The sequence below is a fragment of the Sclerotinia sclerotiorum genome, genomic scaffold (assembly GCF_000146945.2).
Source record: "Sclerotinia sclerotiorum 1980 UF-70 scaffold_21 genomic scaffold, whole genome shotgun sequence".
Lineage (NCBI taxonomy): Eukaryota > Fungi > Ascomycota > Leotiomycetes > Helotiales > Sclerotiniaceae > Sclerotinia > Sclerotinia sclerotiorum.
In genome coordinates this window covers 769,384-786,311 of record NW_001820815.1, presented here as the reverse complement: position 1 = coordinate 786,311, position 16,928 = coordinate 769,384, and the positions used below count along the sequence as shown (strand labels likewise).

At 42.6% G+C, this 16,928-nt stretch overlaps 6 protein-coding genes across 6 annotated transcripts; 3 read left to right on the top strand and 3 right to left on the bottom strand.

Annotated features, from left to right (window-relative positions):
- Positions 1-461: 461 nt before the first annotated feature.
- SS1G_12649 (hypothetical protein) lies at positions 462-2,199 on the top strand (the record flags this gene model as incomplete). Its single annotated transcript, XM_001586612.1, has 4 exons — positions 462-798; positions 849-1,496; positions 1,568-1,792; positions 1,889-2,199. 4 exons carry the CDS (start codon positions 462-464, stop codon positions 2,197-2,199), a joined length of 1,521 nt encoding a protein of 506 aa, XP_001586662.1.
- A 620-nt stretch (positions 2,200-2,819) lies between these two features.
- SS1G_12648 (predicted protein) lies at positions 2,820-3,462 on the bottom strand (the record flags this gene model as incomplete). The annotated part of the gene is made up of 3 exons (XM_001586611.1): positions 2,820-2,930; positions 3,011-3,179; positions 3,272-3,462. The coding sequence occupies 3 exons, from the start codon at positions 3,460-3,462 to the stop codon at positions 2,820-2,822; spliced, it is 471 nt and encodes a 156-aa protein (XP_001586661.1).
- Positions 3,463-5,043: 1,581 nt separating this feature from the next.
- SS1G_12647 (hypothetical protein) lies at positions 5,044-6,447 on the bottom strand (the record flags this gene model as incomplete). The annotated part of the gene is made up of 3 exons (XM_001586610.1): positions 5,044-6,073; positions 6,129-6,243; positions 6,312-6,447. 3 exons carry the CDS (start codon positions 6,445-6,447, stop codon positions 5,044-5,046), a joined length of 1,281 nt encoding a protein of 426 aa, XP_001586660.1.
- Positions 6,448-7,371: 924 nt separating this feature from the next.
- Positions 7,372-8,774, top strand: SS1G_12646 (hypothetical protein; the record flags this gene model as incomplete). Its single annotated transcript, XM_001586609.1, has 4 exons — positions 7,372-7,559; positions 7,608-7,851; positions 7,902-8,341; positions 8,393-8,774. The coding sequence occupies 4 exons, from the start codon at positions 7,372-7,374 to the stop codon at positions 8,772-8,774; spliced, it is 1,254 nt and encodes a 417-aa protein (XP_001586659.1).
- An 854-nt stretch (positions 8,775-9,628) lies between these two features.
- Positions 9,629-10,745, bottom strand: SS1G_12645 (hypothetical protein; the record flags this gene model as incomplete). Its single annotated transcript, XM_001586608.1, has 2 exons — positions 9,629-10,349; positions 10,402-10,745. 2 exons carry the CDS (start codon positions 10,743-10,745, stop codon positions 9,629-9,631), a joined length of 1,065 nt encoding a protein of 354 aa, XP_001586658.1.
- Positions 10,746-14,594: 3,849 nt separating this feature from the next.
- On the top strand, positions 14,595-14,983 carry SS1G_12644 (predicted protein; the record flags this gene model as incomplete). The annotated part of the gene is made up of 2 exons (XM_001586607.1): positions 14,595-14,605; positions 14,818-14,983. 2 exons carry the CDS (start codon positions 14,595-14,597, stop codon positions 14,981-14,983), a joined length of 177 nt encoding a protein of 58 aa, XP_001586657.1.
- Positions 14,984-16,928: the final 1,945 nt, after the last annotated feature.

Here is a 16,928-nt window from a genome sequence, read left to right as displayed (position 1 = left end):
TATCTAGTTTTATTTAGCTACATCCACAGCTTTCGGAAGTTAGTATAGGACTTGAGTATCGTTCATTGGATGGCACTGTTCACTGTTTCTACCCATTGCTATACACATATCTCGTTATATTGTCACAAGCTTTTGCGACCTTCATCGCAATACACAGTACGTTACATCCTGCTTATCTTCATAGAGAGTCAGTAATGTTTCATTGGATAATATCCATGTTCTGCAGCTTGCATTTAACATGCCCCCTTGTTCAACCCCGCATCATCCTCCTTCCCCGCATTCAAAGTGCCGTTTTTTAACTTATTTTTTCCATCACCAACGTTTATTTGTATATGGTGTCACCAAATCTAAAAAGTAGGTGGAGAATCTGTGGTGTTACAATACACAAAGTGTGTTCAAAATATTCCTCGGACGAAGTCCTTGCATCGAGAACCTTCAATTCTATCCTAACCCGGTCAATCATGACAACAGCCACAGAAACCTCAGAAAACATCTCAGCTACTCCTGGTTCAGAGATACACGACGACAAGCCAGTACAAGCTGAACACGAGACCGTGGACGCCACGCCCCCAGGCGAAGAAAGCCAAATTACGAAAGAATTAGATCGGCTCATTACGAAGAAATTCGATAGAAATGTTGTGCCGTGGTTATTTGGACTATGGCTGCTGGCTTTCATTGACCGCTCTAATATTGGGAATGCTAAGATCGATGGATTGGCTGCGGACTTGAATATTCTAACGGGAACAAAGTTTAATATTGCGTTGACTATCTTTTACGTACCCTATATTTGTGTTGATAGTATGCATTTTACCCCTCGCTCGATATTTGATGCTAATTCTACAATACAGTTCCGTCGAATTGGCTTGTTAAGAAAATAGGCGCTGGATACTACCTCCCCGCCTTAATCATAGGATGGGGCACCATAAGTCTCTGTATCGGATGGGTAGAAACATGGAACTCGTTACTAGCTGCTCGTTTTTTTCTCGGGCTCATGGAAGGTGGATTACTGGGAGGCCTGATAATCTACCTTGCCATGTTCTATCGTCGTCACCAACTCATGCGTCGAATCGGCCTCTTTTACTGTGCTGCTCCATTATCCGGAGCCTTTGGAGGTCTCCTCGCTACTGGGCTTTCGAAGATTAAAACTCCGGGGTATAATGGCTGGCCCTTCATTTTCTTTGTCGAAGGTGCTATTACCGTCATCTTTGGAATTGTGACGATATTTTTTCTGCCCCATACACCTTCCCACGCCAAGTTTTTAACGGAAGAAGAACGATATGTCGCTATCCATCGTATGAAACTTGATTATCGTGGAGCTTCTCCGGTTGCCAACATAGATAATGAGAAATTCAATTGGCACTGGGTAAAATTAGCCGTGTTCAATTGGAATACTTGGTTACTTTCACTTAACTTCTTTGCCGTCATTACTCCTATTTATTCCTTTTCCCTTTTCCTACCGACTATTATTACTGCGCTGGGTTATACTCGTATAAATGGTAACTAATCCACTTCCCCCCTTTTCATTCTTACCTATTTCTTATAAAACGCCAACCTAACAAACCATCAGCAAATCTCCTAACCGTCCCTCCAAACATGGTCGCCTTCCTCAGCGTAATCCTCGTCACATCTCTCTCAGACTACTTCAAGCGCCGCGGAATCTTCATGCTCATCTGTTCTAGCATCGCCATAATCGGCTATATAATGCTCATCACCATTTCGAAACCCCATGTCCAATATGGCGGTACGTTTCTCGTCGCTGCTGGAAGTTTTGCCTGTCCGCCTGTCGTCATGGGTATGTTTCAATTTCAGATGCTCAATTTCCAATTTCTCATCCCTGCTATTTCTTCTTCACCATCTCGTCATACTTTCAAATTAATTCCCATACCAGGCTGGCTAGCAAACAACACCTCCCCCCACTACGTCCGCGCTTCCGCCTCAGGATTACAAATCGGTCTCGCCAATATCGCCGCCTTCATCGCAACCTTCACATATATAGCCGAAGATGCACCTCGCTATACAGCAGGTCATGCGATAAATCTCGGTATGTTAGGTTTGTGTCTCATAGTTACTAGTATTACGATGTGGTATTGCAAATGGGAAAATGGGATGCGGGAGAGAGGGATGAGAGATGGGAGGTTGGTGGAGGGACATACGGAGATGTTGGGTCATAGACATCCAGAGTTTAGGTATACTGTTTGAGGGAATGGTTAGTGGAGATCTGTTGTGATTTTGAGGGATGGAGAAGTTTGGGAGCGAGGGTTACTTACAAGGAAGTAGGATGTGATCATATGGTGATATAGTTTCATGCAACAATATTGCAGCGTAATTATCCAGTCGGTGATATCATCTAAATCGAGTCAAAGGTTGAAGAAAAATAAAGTTAACTTCAATTGATAATATAGCTTGCTAACTAACACCAACGACCGATATTTAGCGATGTAAAATGAAAATTAAAAGTGTTAAAAATGGGCGAGAATGTTGGATTCCCCCTGAAAGAAGTATTTGAAAGTCCTCCTGAAATCATCCCCAAAGAACCGCTTCCATCGCCCTAACAAAAGAGAATAACAAATCACCATCAATCCACTAGTCCCACCATCAACCGAAAGAAAAGAAAAGAAAAGCAAAGACCAGAAAAGAGCCCAAAACGAAAAAGAGATCCTCCCATACACCATCTATCTCCAATCATCTCAACACTTTCGCCGGTGCTCGATCGCTCAAATACCAGTCGATCCCCATTTTTCAAGCTATAGAAAACTCTAGTCTTTTCCACATCGTAATATGTATGTAACCGTGACCGCCGGGAAGAAAAAGAAGAGGATCTAAGAAGTTAAAGGATCGCAGATCCAACTTTGGACGCCGTGGTCGTAAATGCCTTGCATTTGTGCGATACCATTCTTGTCGACGATAGCATAGGGTTGATCAGCAGGGCACTATTATTAGTATGATTGTTAGTATTTATTTAAACTCTAGAGGTGTTTAGATAAGGGCTTGAATGAAGGGGCGTTCTTACGCCTGGTTGGGTGTAGAGCCAACAACCAGGAGTGTTCTCAACATTGATGTTGATTGACTCCGTATTCTTGTTGAAAAGAGCAGGCATTTCATTGCATACACCGGGAGTGGAATAACCATTGTAGACAAATCCTTCGTAGTTCCAGTCAGTATAGCCTTGGAGGAGAAGCCTGAAAAACTCGTTAGTTGATTGCTTTTAAATATTCCAACCCATATAATTGGATTGAACTTTGGGCGGAAAAAGAGAGTTCAGAGCACATACTTTGAAGTTCCATCTGGCGAGGCAAGGTTGCAGCTGCACTCAAGAACACCTGGCCAAGAAGCTGGGTTTTGCCATACGCAGCCTGCAGCGCTGGAGCAGAATGAATCGGCCGTCCTAAGAACACCGGCGAAGACTGTAGAAGAGAAAGCAAGAGTAGCCAAAATGGCAGAAGTAGCTTGAGTGAAATGCATTACGATTAATTGGTGGTGGCTGTCGAGATGTTTAATGACGGAAGTGTTGTTTGAGTTTTTGGCTGTTGGCTGCTGCCTGTCGGTTGAGATATTGTTGATTGAAGACTGGATGTTGTTGTTGCGATGAGGAAAGAGAGGTTGGGCCGCTCCTGCCTCTCTTTATATATCCATTTCCATGGCATAATACCAACGACTAGCTCACTTGAGCTTGAAACAAACACATCCAGTGTTATTGAACGATATTACTAAATCTGGCAAGAATTGTTTTTCCCGTTTTTCTTGGCCGGAATTCCCATGTTCCGGCAAAGGAAGTATCTCATCGACGATGACCTTTCGGATGTTAGATTTGCAAATATCATGGACATGATTGAATCGAGAAAAGAAGGACGTCCAAGGCGCAAAACACGAGAAAGAACAAGTGATAGTCTACAGAGGTGATGGAATCGCACGAAAGGTTCTTCTTGTTGGTGGATTTTGGGATACAAATCCACACTGTTCGCGTCAATGAAGTCTAGCTCTAGCCTTGTTTAAATTATGTTCTAGCTTGATTTTCAGCTTGTTCTATAAAGTATGACAGTCATGTAGATAGCGCGAAAGACATATACGAGAGTATGATGAGTGACCAGATCGACGGTATATTTGTACTCCTGTGTATTACAAAATCGTCGGCCAAAAATCTGATCGCTTTAAATGATAGGATAGTATGGATTACCAAAATTGGACAGATCTTAACTTGCGATGTAACTTAGAATCTCGGATACTACAACAAAATCGCCGAGTAGATAAAAAGATACCAGCAACGTGGTAGAGTCAAGAGTGCTAACTTCACAACTTGATTGAGACCTCGAGGAGTGTGTTACGTGCTTTGACAGTGGAAACATAACAATATACAAGTAATCGGTGAAGACCGATGATGTGGAAGAAAATGAGATATGTGATAGAAATATATCCCGATTTTACCTCGCTGGGGAACTTACACGATCGACGTTGCTAGTACGGCTAGACAGGAATCAACCGAAAGTACCGAGGGCGCATCCGAACATTGTAATCTTGTTTCACTACATTTCTAACGAAATATTTGGCGGGTGGATGACTGTTCTCTCACAATCCTTCAATAGAGTCTTCTGATGGTCCAAGTCCTTGGTAAGATCGATCGTACCAAGATGAGGACTAGATAGAAAAGCCATGAAATCTATCAAGTTCCGTGGTGGATCATATAACCCTGATCTCATAATGTACAATATTCATATGTGGGTCAGGCAGAATTGAGGAGATGACTCGGAACCTAACACATACGCTTCGATTTGTGGCAGACTTGACCTCGAGGCTCTTGGCTGGCGCAGAACGCTCACTCACAGAAGTGGTAATTTAGTTGAGACTTCTTGTAATCAAAAACGGCTCAGGAGCTGGTCCCCGGCCTTGCAAAGAATAGCACGAGCCAAGATATCTACGTAGCATTAGACCTAGAAGAGCGAAATCATAGACTTCGGAACGTACCTTAATGATTATGTTACTAATGGGGATAAATCAATCCAGCTTCGGTAGCAACATCAAAATCCACTTGTCAGTAGCTATTGGATATTATTGTTCGCCAAAAGGATGGTTAAACTTCAGCAGGCTATTCAAGCCTCCAACCCAGCCGTCATCATCCTTCATGCCACTTTTAGGCCCTCTCATGACACATGGAACACCTCCACCCCATTCGTTGCTACCTTTCATCATTTCCTCGCCCTGAACTCTTATTTCCATGCCGACGCCAACTCCTATGTTTCGTCTTTGCCCGTCGATACTAACCTCCAATTCCCTTCCTCGATTCTTATCACTTAATCGAAGTTTGATCGGCGTGTTTGCAGGTACAACAAGAGGTCTAAATGAAAGACTCCTCGGACAGATCGGAGTTAGAAGAAGGCTGCTCACGAGTGGATGAACTATACTACCACCAGCACTCAAACTATATGCCGTACTCCCCGTTGGTGTAGAAATGATCATACCATCCGCAACAGCCTCGGTCAAAAATTGATTATTGACAAAAACTTCGATAATAGCCAAATGTGCTTCTTTTCCTCGATGGATGATAACTTCATTCATGGCATGCACATCTCCCTCTGCACTCTCTCGCGTACTTTTACCATTTGTATCAAAGACCTCGACCTTCAATCTATTCCTGAGAAGTACTTTCGAGCCCCTGGTTGACCCCATCGACTTGCCTCTAACACTCGACCATCCAGACATATCATCAGTCTTTTCTGACGTCGAAGTTTGGATATGAGGATGCATCTCGTCTTGAAAGAGATGAGACCCTGCAGCCGCTCCCGACATATAGACTTCTCGGAAGGCTCGCTTATATTCAGCGAACTTCCATTCTCCTAGGAATCCCAGGGTACCCATGCTAAAGGAAAGAATTGGAGGAACATGGCGGGTTGTGCTGAAAAGAGACGACGCATGTAGGATTGTTCCATCTCCACCAAGTGTCGTTACCATGTCAACCTTAGATGGGAAGAGAGATGGAACGTCAGTGGTATATACTGGAAATGTCAAAGAATTGTGTATACTCTCTGCCACCTTTTGCTCAAAAATGAGAGCTGCATTTTTGTAGTTCGAGTGTATATGTCTAGTACCTAGTCAGCTAGGGGAACCTTTTACAGGTATGAGTATATTGAACGAACTTGACATATTCAAATAGAGCCTCGGTGACGGCTGGAGCACGATCCTTCTTTATGATCAAGAGATTGCGAGGAGGTGAAGGCCATTGTAAAGAGAGCAAATCACTCTCTTTGGCTCCTATAAATTTCCACGTGAGTATTTGGATTGAGGTAGGTACAAGGACAGTACAGTATGTGTGGACTTACTATGATATCTAGGAACGAATCTATCCGGTAAACTCCTGATGTCTAAGATCTCGGATCTTGGATTGGTAGTGGTAAAAGATCTAACTTGTTTGGAGCAAGTTCTTGACCAAGGCCTGGAGAACGTGAACATGAACATGGTGAAATGTCGAAAATCGTATGAGATTCAGATGATCTCGTTGCACACACTAGCCAAAGTGCCGAGATGATCTTACACCAACCGATCTAGGAAGGTCTGATCAAACGGTGGATAGAGTAAGTGGTGGACACAAGAGGGGTACAATTAACATAATTGGTGGAGAGTCCGAGCGAGCTTATTAATGTTGATGATAGTTGGGGGAGAGAAGTTATTATTCTAGGAAACTCTAATCCAAAATGAAGACATGGCCCGTGCATCAGTATTTTCCGGCTGGTCCGAGAAAAGAAGGCCACCGTAGAAATACTCTGTATCTGACATCTGTAGAATGAATGAACAAGCTCTCTCTCACATGCCATTCAGCAATTACCTACCTACCCTACCTATACCCGCCAGTGACCTAGTCCCTAAGGTTAACCTATTCTATTACCGGCAACTTGAAATTTTAATTTACGTCACATCACTAAATTTTGAACATGAACATATTGGCAACTACATATATATCTATATATTATATATATATCTACATACACATATATACATGTCTATATACTTCTACCTCTACCCACTAGGCGTATTCAAAATGAAGAAAGTTTTATGATATAAGATTCTTTATGCTTGACTTTTACATTTACTCGTGTAAAACCACCAGTGAGCTTCTCAATTCACCCCACCAAAGCAACCTGGCGCTACCACATTAGCTGCCAGTGCTACGACACTAGATACTACGACACAGCCTTCTAGCCCTCAGCCCTTTAGCTTTCTAGCTTTCTAGCCTTCCCGCCTTCCCGAGCACACGACAAATCTGCCTAGTCTACAACTTCTCAAAATCCCTACTAGGTAGCTGTGGGCTATTTAATCCCAGAGCTCGCCTTTGGAAAACTCTTCTCCAAGAGTAATCTGATTCACAAATTTCAAACAACCATCATGGCCGACCCCAATCTCAAGCAAAGGCATAAGGCCTCAGCTATGCCAGCACCCGTACCGGATTTTGGAGGAGGAACTAAGGAAAAGGCCATTGGAGATCATCCTTCTGGTGAAGTTAGACACGGATTTGTCGCACAAGTTTGCAGATTGTTAAGCTTCGCGACTTATTTCTGGGCTGCTTGTTCTACGTAAGTTGCGCGGCTTGAGCTTCGAGATTCTTTACTGACCCGTACAAGGATTCAAGCTACCCAACTGATCGGCATACCTTTGTACTGGATAAACCGAGATATATACTATTCATGGATGGCACTCACGAAACAATCTTTCGGCCTTGTAATAACGACCATGACACAATGGTGGAGTCCAACAGTGGTTAGAATAAGTGGTGATGCTTCGGTAGCGGGGCAATTGCGCAAAACTGCCGATGGGAGAGCAGAATGCCATTTCCCAGAAAGATTGATTTTGATCGCGAATCATCAGGTATGCACAAGTTTGCGGCGAGGAAGCTTCACGAAACTAATGTTTGTTAGCTTTACACAGATTGGCTTTACCTCTGGTGGGTGGCTTACACTAATCAGCCTCAAACACATGGTTATATTTATATTATTGCAAAAAACTCTCTTAAATGGGTTCCGATTATTGGTTGGGGAATGCAGTTTTATAATTTTATATTCATGTCGAGGAAGATGGAAAAAGACCGACCGGTAATGGCCCATCGATTCAAGCAACTTCAAGAGAAACGACCAGGGGCTTTGGAACTCGATCCTATGTGGCTTCTATTGTTCCCCGAGGGTACGAATGCAAGCGACAACAGAAGAGAGGCGAGTGCAAGATGGGCAGAGAAGATAGGTGTTAAGGATATGGAACATGTTCTTCTTCCAAGGAGTACTGGCTTATTTTTTAGTTTGAACGAGTTAAAAAAGACGGTCGATTATGTATACGATTGTACAATGGCTTACGAAGGTGTTCCGTAAGTACTACCTGCCTCCTCAAAGCAGCCGATTGTTCTAATAGTTTCTAGGAGAGGGAAGTTTGGCCAGGATTACTTTACTTTAACCTCCTCATACATCGAGGGACGGCCACCAAAATCAGTGAACCTCTATTGGCGTCGATTCAAAATCGCCGATATACCTTTGGATAATGCCGAAAAATTTGAAGTATGGCTACGGGAGAGGTGGTATGAGAAAGATGCTTTGATGGAGCAATACATGGTTACTGGTCGATTTCCGCCTAACGTGACTTCGAAAGAGGGGACTATAGAGGAGTTCATTGAGACCGAAGTCAAACCAAAGCATTGGTGGGAAGTTTTCAACATCTTCATCGTTTTGGCGACTGTGGGGCTAGTTGCGAATCTATTCACCAAGGCTTGGAACTTGGCCTTGTATGGTAGCGTTAGGAAATGAAGTCAAGTGAGTACCAGGTAATTAGGAAGGAAGGGATCTTGGTCTACATAGGAATGAGGGTTATTGCTAGGCATACGAATGTATATGGATGGACAGCACAGCATGGATTATTAATGTCTCATGAAACGAGCGGTGTTTATAGGGTAAAGGCGGGCGGGTCGGCATTTTTCATATCAGACATCTCATCTCTCCTTTTATGCGAAATACCCAGATGGATTAGCGGTTAGGTTATAACGCGGGCTTGGGGGAGAAAGAATGGATATTCCTACCTTTAGCGAGAATATTTTTAGCGATTCATATATAGGATACGTATGTGTAGAAGAGTTTTCCTATACTTTATTGTGCAGTATCGTCTCATCGTTCTTCATCAATCTCTCCCATTTAACAAGCTAAACACCTTACGATCCATCTATTATCCATCATGTACTTCTCATCCTCTAATCACCTTCACCCTCACATTGGCTAACAAACAAATTCGTTCGACAACTCCTTACTTTTTCAATCCTGATTGATTATCAGCTCTGATTCCTACTTCTTTACTGGTGATTTTTATAATTACTAGGTAAGATTACTATAGTAGTCTTTTCTATTTTTCATTTTTTAAATATCTAATATAAAATTTATGATAGTGAAGAAGGGGACATAGATGGATTAATAGACTGTTATTGAGTGGTATACAATGCATGTGTTTTTATAATGATTAGTCCTTGACCATACATCAGCATTGGAATTATATCAACGCGCTAGCAACCACTCTGATTCATTCATAATCCGACAGGTCATATGCAACGCCTATATCCTATACTCCAAACCCTAAGACCAACCTCATAAAGAATATAAAGAACATAATAACCCTAAATAGGTAACCCCCTCGCCCTCCTCTCATCCTCCACCTTCTTAGCCTCCACCCTCGCTAAGAAAGCCTGTCTCTCCCCGTACGCCCCCTTCTTCTTGCCCGCTGCATCCAACTCATCCTTATAACCCTCTTTATCCACAAACCCAGCCCAATCCATCGCGCTCTTTTCTACTGTATTTAATTTCTTCGCTTCCTTCCCTGCACCCACACCCCCAACCAAATTCCTCGCAGCCGCTGCTGTGCCAAAATACAAATCTGTTCTTTGAGGTGTGAGATTTTCTACAATAGGTTCAAAGATCGAACGACGAGCCTTTTTAAGATTGCGTTTTGGCTTGACGAAAAGTTCCGCTTCTTTCCCCTTATTCCCCTCCTTTCCAGCATCAGATTCTTGAGATGCGAGAAAGAGTTTTGCTTCCGCGGAATCTTTCGATACGAGTTTTTGCTCTGTGATAACCTTCCCGGCGAAATTGTAGGTACGTTTCATCATAATCATAGAATCTGGGTCTTCGTTGAGGCTGCTGCGTTCTCTGGATTCTCTATGTAGTTCCGGCGACTTACTCTCTGTTTTTGGACTTGTGGATACGTTTACGGGTTTTGCAGAAGGTTTGGGTTCGGTGATGGTGGATGAGGCGGGTTTGCCAGATATCATGGCTGCCCACAAGGCATCTACGTCAACTGTTGCGGCTTTGGTATCTGCGAGGGGTTTCTTCTCAATCTTTCTACAGACAATCATCAGCAAAGACGTTCGCAAATATCTGATCGTACACATACTCTTGAGCGCGCATACTCCTCGTCTTAACCAAGCCTCCCTCACCACCCTCGTCTTCCTCCCCATCTCTCCCATCCTTCCTACTCCTCTTCTTCCGCCTTTTCAAGCCCTTTTCAATAATAGCTTCATCGCCCGAGTTCTCAAATCCCGCATCCTCCGCCTCTTCATCATTACCGCGTTTCCTTTTTGCCGTCTTTTTCTTCGGCTTATCTATTACCGCAGTAGAACCTTCATCTTCTGCTTCTGACTCTGATGATTCTTCTTGTGCTGGTACTGCATCTGGGGCGAAATCCTCATCTTCTGATGATGCATATTCCTCATCTGATGGTATGAGTTCTGGAGGCATCTCGTATTTAATTTAATATATCGAACGCGAAAGAAGTTTGATCGAGGTAAGGATTCGCAAGGCTGAGATATCACATGTTTATCATTATCGTAATCTTTTAACTCTCTCAGTGATGATTGGGAGGTGCGTGTTTAGCAATGCTTTATAATCAGCAAACATCTGATTAGCTCCTCTCGGTCTACATTTACTACCTATGATCACATAGTCGAGAATAATACCACACCAACGGCAATTCTGAATTCTACCCAGGTTTAAAAGTCGAATCTGTGCTGTGCCGCAAAGAGACTTTTTTTTTTCCAAAATATAATACTTAATGCAAGTATAATATCAACATTCTTTTGCAGTCTCAGATATGCAATGCATGTAAGCGCGAAAGTTTTTGCTAGCGAGCTCCTCATTTTCCTGCCATGTCCTGCATTCCAAACCCAAAAGAGCTCAGTGCCAACGTTGAACGGACAGAGTTCCTGGGATTTTTCTTCGCCCCCTATTATATCATACATACTTCGTACATATATGCTATTGATGATGGATCAAGCGGCTCATGTTCATGTGATGATTCCTACAGGACAAATTTTCGATGCGCTCGAATGAATCACAGATGGACTGAATGGTCCTAGATTGGTACTTTGGTCCACAAATCGAAATCACTTCACTAGCAATCATCAATGGAGCGTATGTGCTCCGTAAATGTCGTCAAAGCGTGCGTATCCACCAAGTATTGATTGACAAGTATAACGGACGGACAGGATGGCAAAGGTTATTCCAAGGCCCTTGACTTCTTGAGGGCTTGATCAAGTGATATTAACAAGGGGATGGATGGGTTTGCACCAGATAGATGTGGACAATATCTGGGGTAGAGATTTTCGAGATTTTCGAGATCTAAATCTTCTTTCTAGTGTAAGATATCGAATGTGAAGAGATTGCTGATCATGATATAATGTCTATCGGATAGAGGATAAATTATCTCTTAGATTTCCTATTCTAAAGAGTGATATTGAAATGGATACCGCGGGCCATACTGGCGGCAATTGTTTTTGGTTAATTACTTAGAAAGTATGGAGGAGACGGGATTATTGTAAGTCTTAATATTGGATACTTGTATGAATTCGGGGTGGTAAAAAGTGGGGTGAAGCCCTTTCCGCGCTACGGAAGTACATTCATTATTCTGTAAGATCTTACATTACCTATTGAGAATATACATTCGAGATATTGAAAAAAAATAAAAAATGGCACCAAGCCCGTCTGTCCGATAAGTGTACTATGGCTAGATAAGAAGGTACTAGAGTATCATGTAAGTATTTCAACAAGAGACGGGATGAACCTCGAGCATTCTGGGTGTGGGGTAAATATTGTATCGAGTACAGGAGATACTCCACCACTATCTCGTTGTCGCCTCGTATCAAAAAGCTGGTGGTCGAGTTTGACTAGGAACATGAAGATTCAAAAATCTCAAGAAGACGTCTTTTCGGGTCTGATTGGTCAATGGGAGTAAAAAGGATCGTCTAGTATATGTATGTCCTGCTAGGTAGTAGGTACATCTTAAAGCGTATCTTCGAGTCTTGATGTGTTGATGCTTGTTCTTTTGATTGTTCAAGCTAATTCCCTCCTCTCACTCCTACAGGGTAATTTGCGTGTTTTGGAATTGATCGAGGGCATTCCGACCTGCATAATCTTGGAAATATTAACCCCCATAGGCAAACAGAACAGACCGAAGCTTGACCCATTGTACTGGACCGGCCGACCAGCGTTGATCTGATATTTTGAGAATAATATCCGATTGAAGGGGAAAAATGCAGGTGGTGGCAGTGTGACATAGTTTTAGTTCTTGGAAAGTCCGCATTTAAAGTTGCATGCCCAAGAAACCTGAGGGAGAGAAGTCCAATGATATTGATTTGTACCTGTTGTGTATGTTGGGTAACGCCAATAATATCTGGTTATGTTCCTGCAATGATTATCGTGCAGAACATGACGTGTCCTCAGTGTATCTGTTCCTGCGCTGAGCGCTCGTCAAGCACGGAGGTGAATGGATCAATATATTGATGGTTTCGTTGGGTCTCTAGCGGGGATATATTTGAGGATATTCATGAGGTTGTAGCAGGTGTAGTGGTGTATTTGATAATGATTGAAAGTAATCTACAACCACCGAGGGACATCCAAGTACATCCAAGTACTTTGGACATTGCGATTTGCAGGAGTTTGTTGATCATCTCGCCAGCATTCGAGTTGAACTTAACGGTATCGTGGATCTGTCTTGATTCTTAATTGATAATTGGATGCAAATTCAGACATCCAGGTGCGCAGTGAGAATACGGCTTGGGTTGTCCTTGCAAGACTTATATCTTCTAGAAATTGTGGAAACGAACTAAGAGCTAGCAGATAAGAGCCTATCCTGTGTTCTTCAGCTTCATGGATATACCATGAACTTGGGCTAAATGCTTGAAGGTGTAAATGTGAAGAAAGATGGGAGTTTCGATCATAAGCATAACCGTAATCGTAACCATAACCATGTAGTCGGAAGAATTATTGCGACACATGACTTAATCATAACTACCTTGTATTCATATGAACCCACCATGCAAAGTATCCCTATTTCATACATCCATATGGAGGAGGAAGTTCTCAGTTCTCAGTTCTCAATTCTCACTACTCACTGCGCAGCCCTCACTCAGTTCCCAGTCCTCGTACTCGCTGAACCCCGACCTTAATTTCTCGATAAAGAAAATCAAGCATAAGAGAAAATCATCACAGCATCCTCGCGTATCCTTGTTGATAGGTGCATACACACAGCGCGACTAACTCATAATAGACATAAACAACCAACGAGGCTACCAATGATCATTGAACTACGGTTTTATTTCCGCGTCCAAAGTCGCACTGTCGCAGTCATGTAAATTATGATAACCTTATGGAATTGTAAAATCATCAGACAATCTTATCAAAATCATCACAGTCCAAAATTCATTTCCTCTCATCTACTATGTATTACCGCTCTAACAACTCCCACAACTCTACTTTGATTAATCTATCGCCTTTCCACTCGAATCTCGCCATCGCAGAATTGCACCTGGTGATAATGTATCTGTACGAGGAGATCAAGGGTTAATTAGCTGTATCATGGTCCGTGACAAGCTGGCAGCGTCAAATGCATTAGAGACATTATATGCATCTCAACAAATTCAGTTAAAGCAAACATAAGTGTGATCGGACTGTCGGTGTCGATTGTGAAAAAGTGTTCGACAAGGTCGAATATTTGAACAACCGCCATTCGCGGTTCTCTTCATATGTTATATGTTTCAAGACACAAATTGCATGTCGTTGTATATGAAAGAGATCGACACGACAGATGGAAGAAGGATGAATGGGCATGTGAAATACATGTGAAGTTCTCATAATACTTGGTTCATCGCAACTCAAAAGCTCCACAACAGCACGCAGGTATGAGAAGGGTTATACTAGTACGATAGATGTAGGACAAGAGGTTGTCCGTGAACTTAGTTTGCAGCAGTGTAAGCCTTGACTGGAAAGTTCAAAAATTGTGGAACCCACCAGATCTATGGAGGGAGGTGCGAATTGGATGTTGATTTGATCTTACACGCGTTGAAAAATGTATGGTGTTGAATGTTGCAGCGTTTCAAAGGCAAACGTCCCTTCCAAGCTTTTCTCTATGCCACTTCATGTAACCTATTCCAGCATTTAAACAGAAGTTTATGCTTTGTGGATCTGCGACCGTTGACCACTCAAAATCTTCACTCTCAACTCCTATCTTCTCCATCTCCAGACTTCGGTAAAATCTGGACGCCAGCAGGCTGGCTGAATCTGCACCTCACCTCTTTTGGCGTTGAGGTAGGTATGCATGATAGGTAGTGCTGACCACGGGCACGAACCCGAGATTTATCACAGGTGGTAATGTTCATTTGAGAGGCGGCAAGTTCATCCGTGTATCTCCTCCACTGCTTGCATTTTGACAACCCACTGCAGCAACCATCGAAGTCGGCTTTTTTGTGTTGTGAAAACAGATTGGTGTGAAATAGCGAGATGCTCACTTTTCTGATTTGGATGACTAGGATTATAGACGGGAGGCTCGTGAGGAGACGGAAACGTGGGGTGAGAAGGGTAAAGAAGGAATTAAAGCTCTGGCACCAACAAGATGTCAAAATGTAAACGCTCAAGATGAAACGTCCAACAGAACCGCCGTTTGGAGGGAACACAAATCCTCCAAGGCATATCTCTATCGTTAGAGCTTGGCAGAAAAGAAGATGAATGATGGAAGCGTCTACCTCGCACCAAAGAACATATTGGAAGAGGGTGTGTCACCTTACTAATCCATTGCCAATATACTGGGTTGAAGAGCAAGATGGTCTAAAAATAAATGCCTTTTGAATCCGTATGTATGGAAGTCCCACTTTCTTGGGCGAAACCGAGACGTCTTGGATGTGAAATCATGTCGAATGATATAAAGAAAGGGAATTATTAAATGTGAGCTTCTATACGGGGTGTATCGGGGGAAGCCTCATTTGGGTGGTACAAGTACGATTGCTGTGTAAATTGTAGGATGGTTATGGGGTATTTGTACTAGTGTTTGAATATAATATTGGCGATATATATTGTAGTAGTGAACTAAATAATAATAACTTTGATACTGCTATGGTTGTATAACTTGTATGTACCGAAGTACTTGTAAATGGAAGGCGCCGTGCAGAAAGTAATAATGACTACCTACCTAGGTAATTATTGCATTTCTTCCTTGCCTTTGCGTGATGGCATTGGCAATACTCATAGAGAAATAATGAATTCCTCTCCTACTGTTAAATTCCTTACAAACGTTCCGAGGCCTCTGGTGAATACCTACCTAGCATGCCAAGTACCAAGGAAACAGACTACCTAGTTATTGAATCTCAAGGTGTGAGATATGAGGTCTGTTCACTATCAATACCATAGGATTGGAGATTGAAGGCGTTCATTGTAATAATTGACAGGTTGATGCTACCTAGGAATTTCCAAATGATGATCCTTCTACTGTAGCCAGGTGAGATAATCGAGGAGAAAAATGCCTCGATCTTAAAGCTTGTTTATCATATCATAACTTCACAGCCCTTACAGGCTGTGTACTAGGTAGGTATCCTGGAGTAGACGAAGGCTTGTATACCATACCATGACTCTGTAGTCTTTCTGTCCTTACAGACGATTTGTGTGTATGCTGTAGTAGTAAATAAAAGCTTGTGTATCATAACATGACAGTCTATCTTATAGGCCACATGTGTGCTGTAGTGATTGAAACCTCATCTCTTTTGCGCCTGAACAAAGTGCTTTTACTTTGTAATCTTATATGGTCGGTACCCAGCAGTACCCCTAAAGTGAATGTGCCCAAGAAGAAAATAGGACTATGGATGAAAACATGGAAATTGGAAATGGAAATGGGAATGCAAATGGAAATGGAGAATGGAAAATGAAAAATGGAAGATTTTACCCCTGGGCCATAATTAAAATTCGAGTTTAATCTTCTAAAATTGAACTAGAATAAAAGAAGGAATAGCCTTAATTATACTGATGAGATCTAATCAGATAATTGGCTTACAGGATGACGATAGATTTGCATTAATCAACATAAAATAAAAAAGCCGATCTAAGCCATCCCGGGCCATATCTGTTGATTTTCCACTCTTTGGCCCAAATTAATCAAAGGGCATATCCTTGCGGTCTAACCACAACAAGATTGATGTCAGTGGGGCCGGTGAATAAGGTGAAAGTATCCAAAGGACTTGATGGTGTTTATACCAGGTAGGTATGCTAGGTATGCTAGGTATGCTAGGTATGCTAGGTAGGCATACTAGGCACACTAGGTACCTGCTGGGTAGTTGGATTCTAAATCTAAGTCCAAGTCTAAAGTCTCCGTACCCAAGTCTAATCTGCTCCTCTCCGTAAGGTACCACCAAAAATATCTCATCAATTCCCCCATCCCTATCCATCTATCTATCTATTCATCCAACTAAACTCAATCACTCAATCACTCAATCACTCCATCACTCCGTCCCTCGATCCCTCAATCAATCAATCAATCACTCACCCACTCACTCGCCCACCCACCCAACCCACTCACACACACACTCTCTCTAATCTCACTGTCGCTGTTTTGGGGGACAACCCTTCCCATTTACCGCCGTTTTCTTCCCATTCCCCCATTCC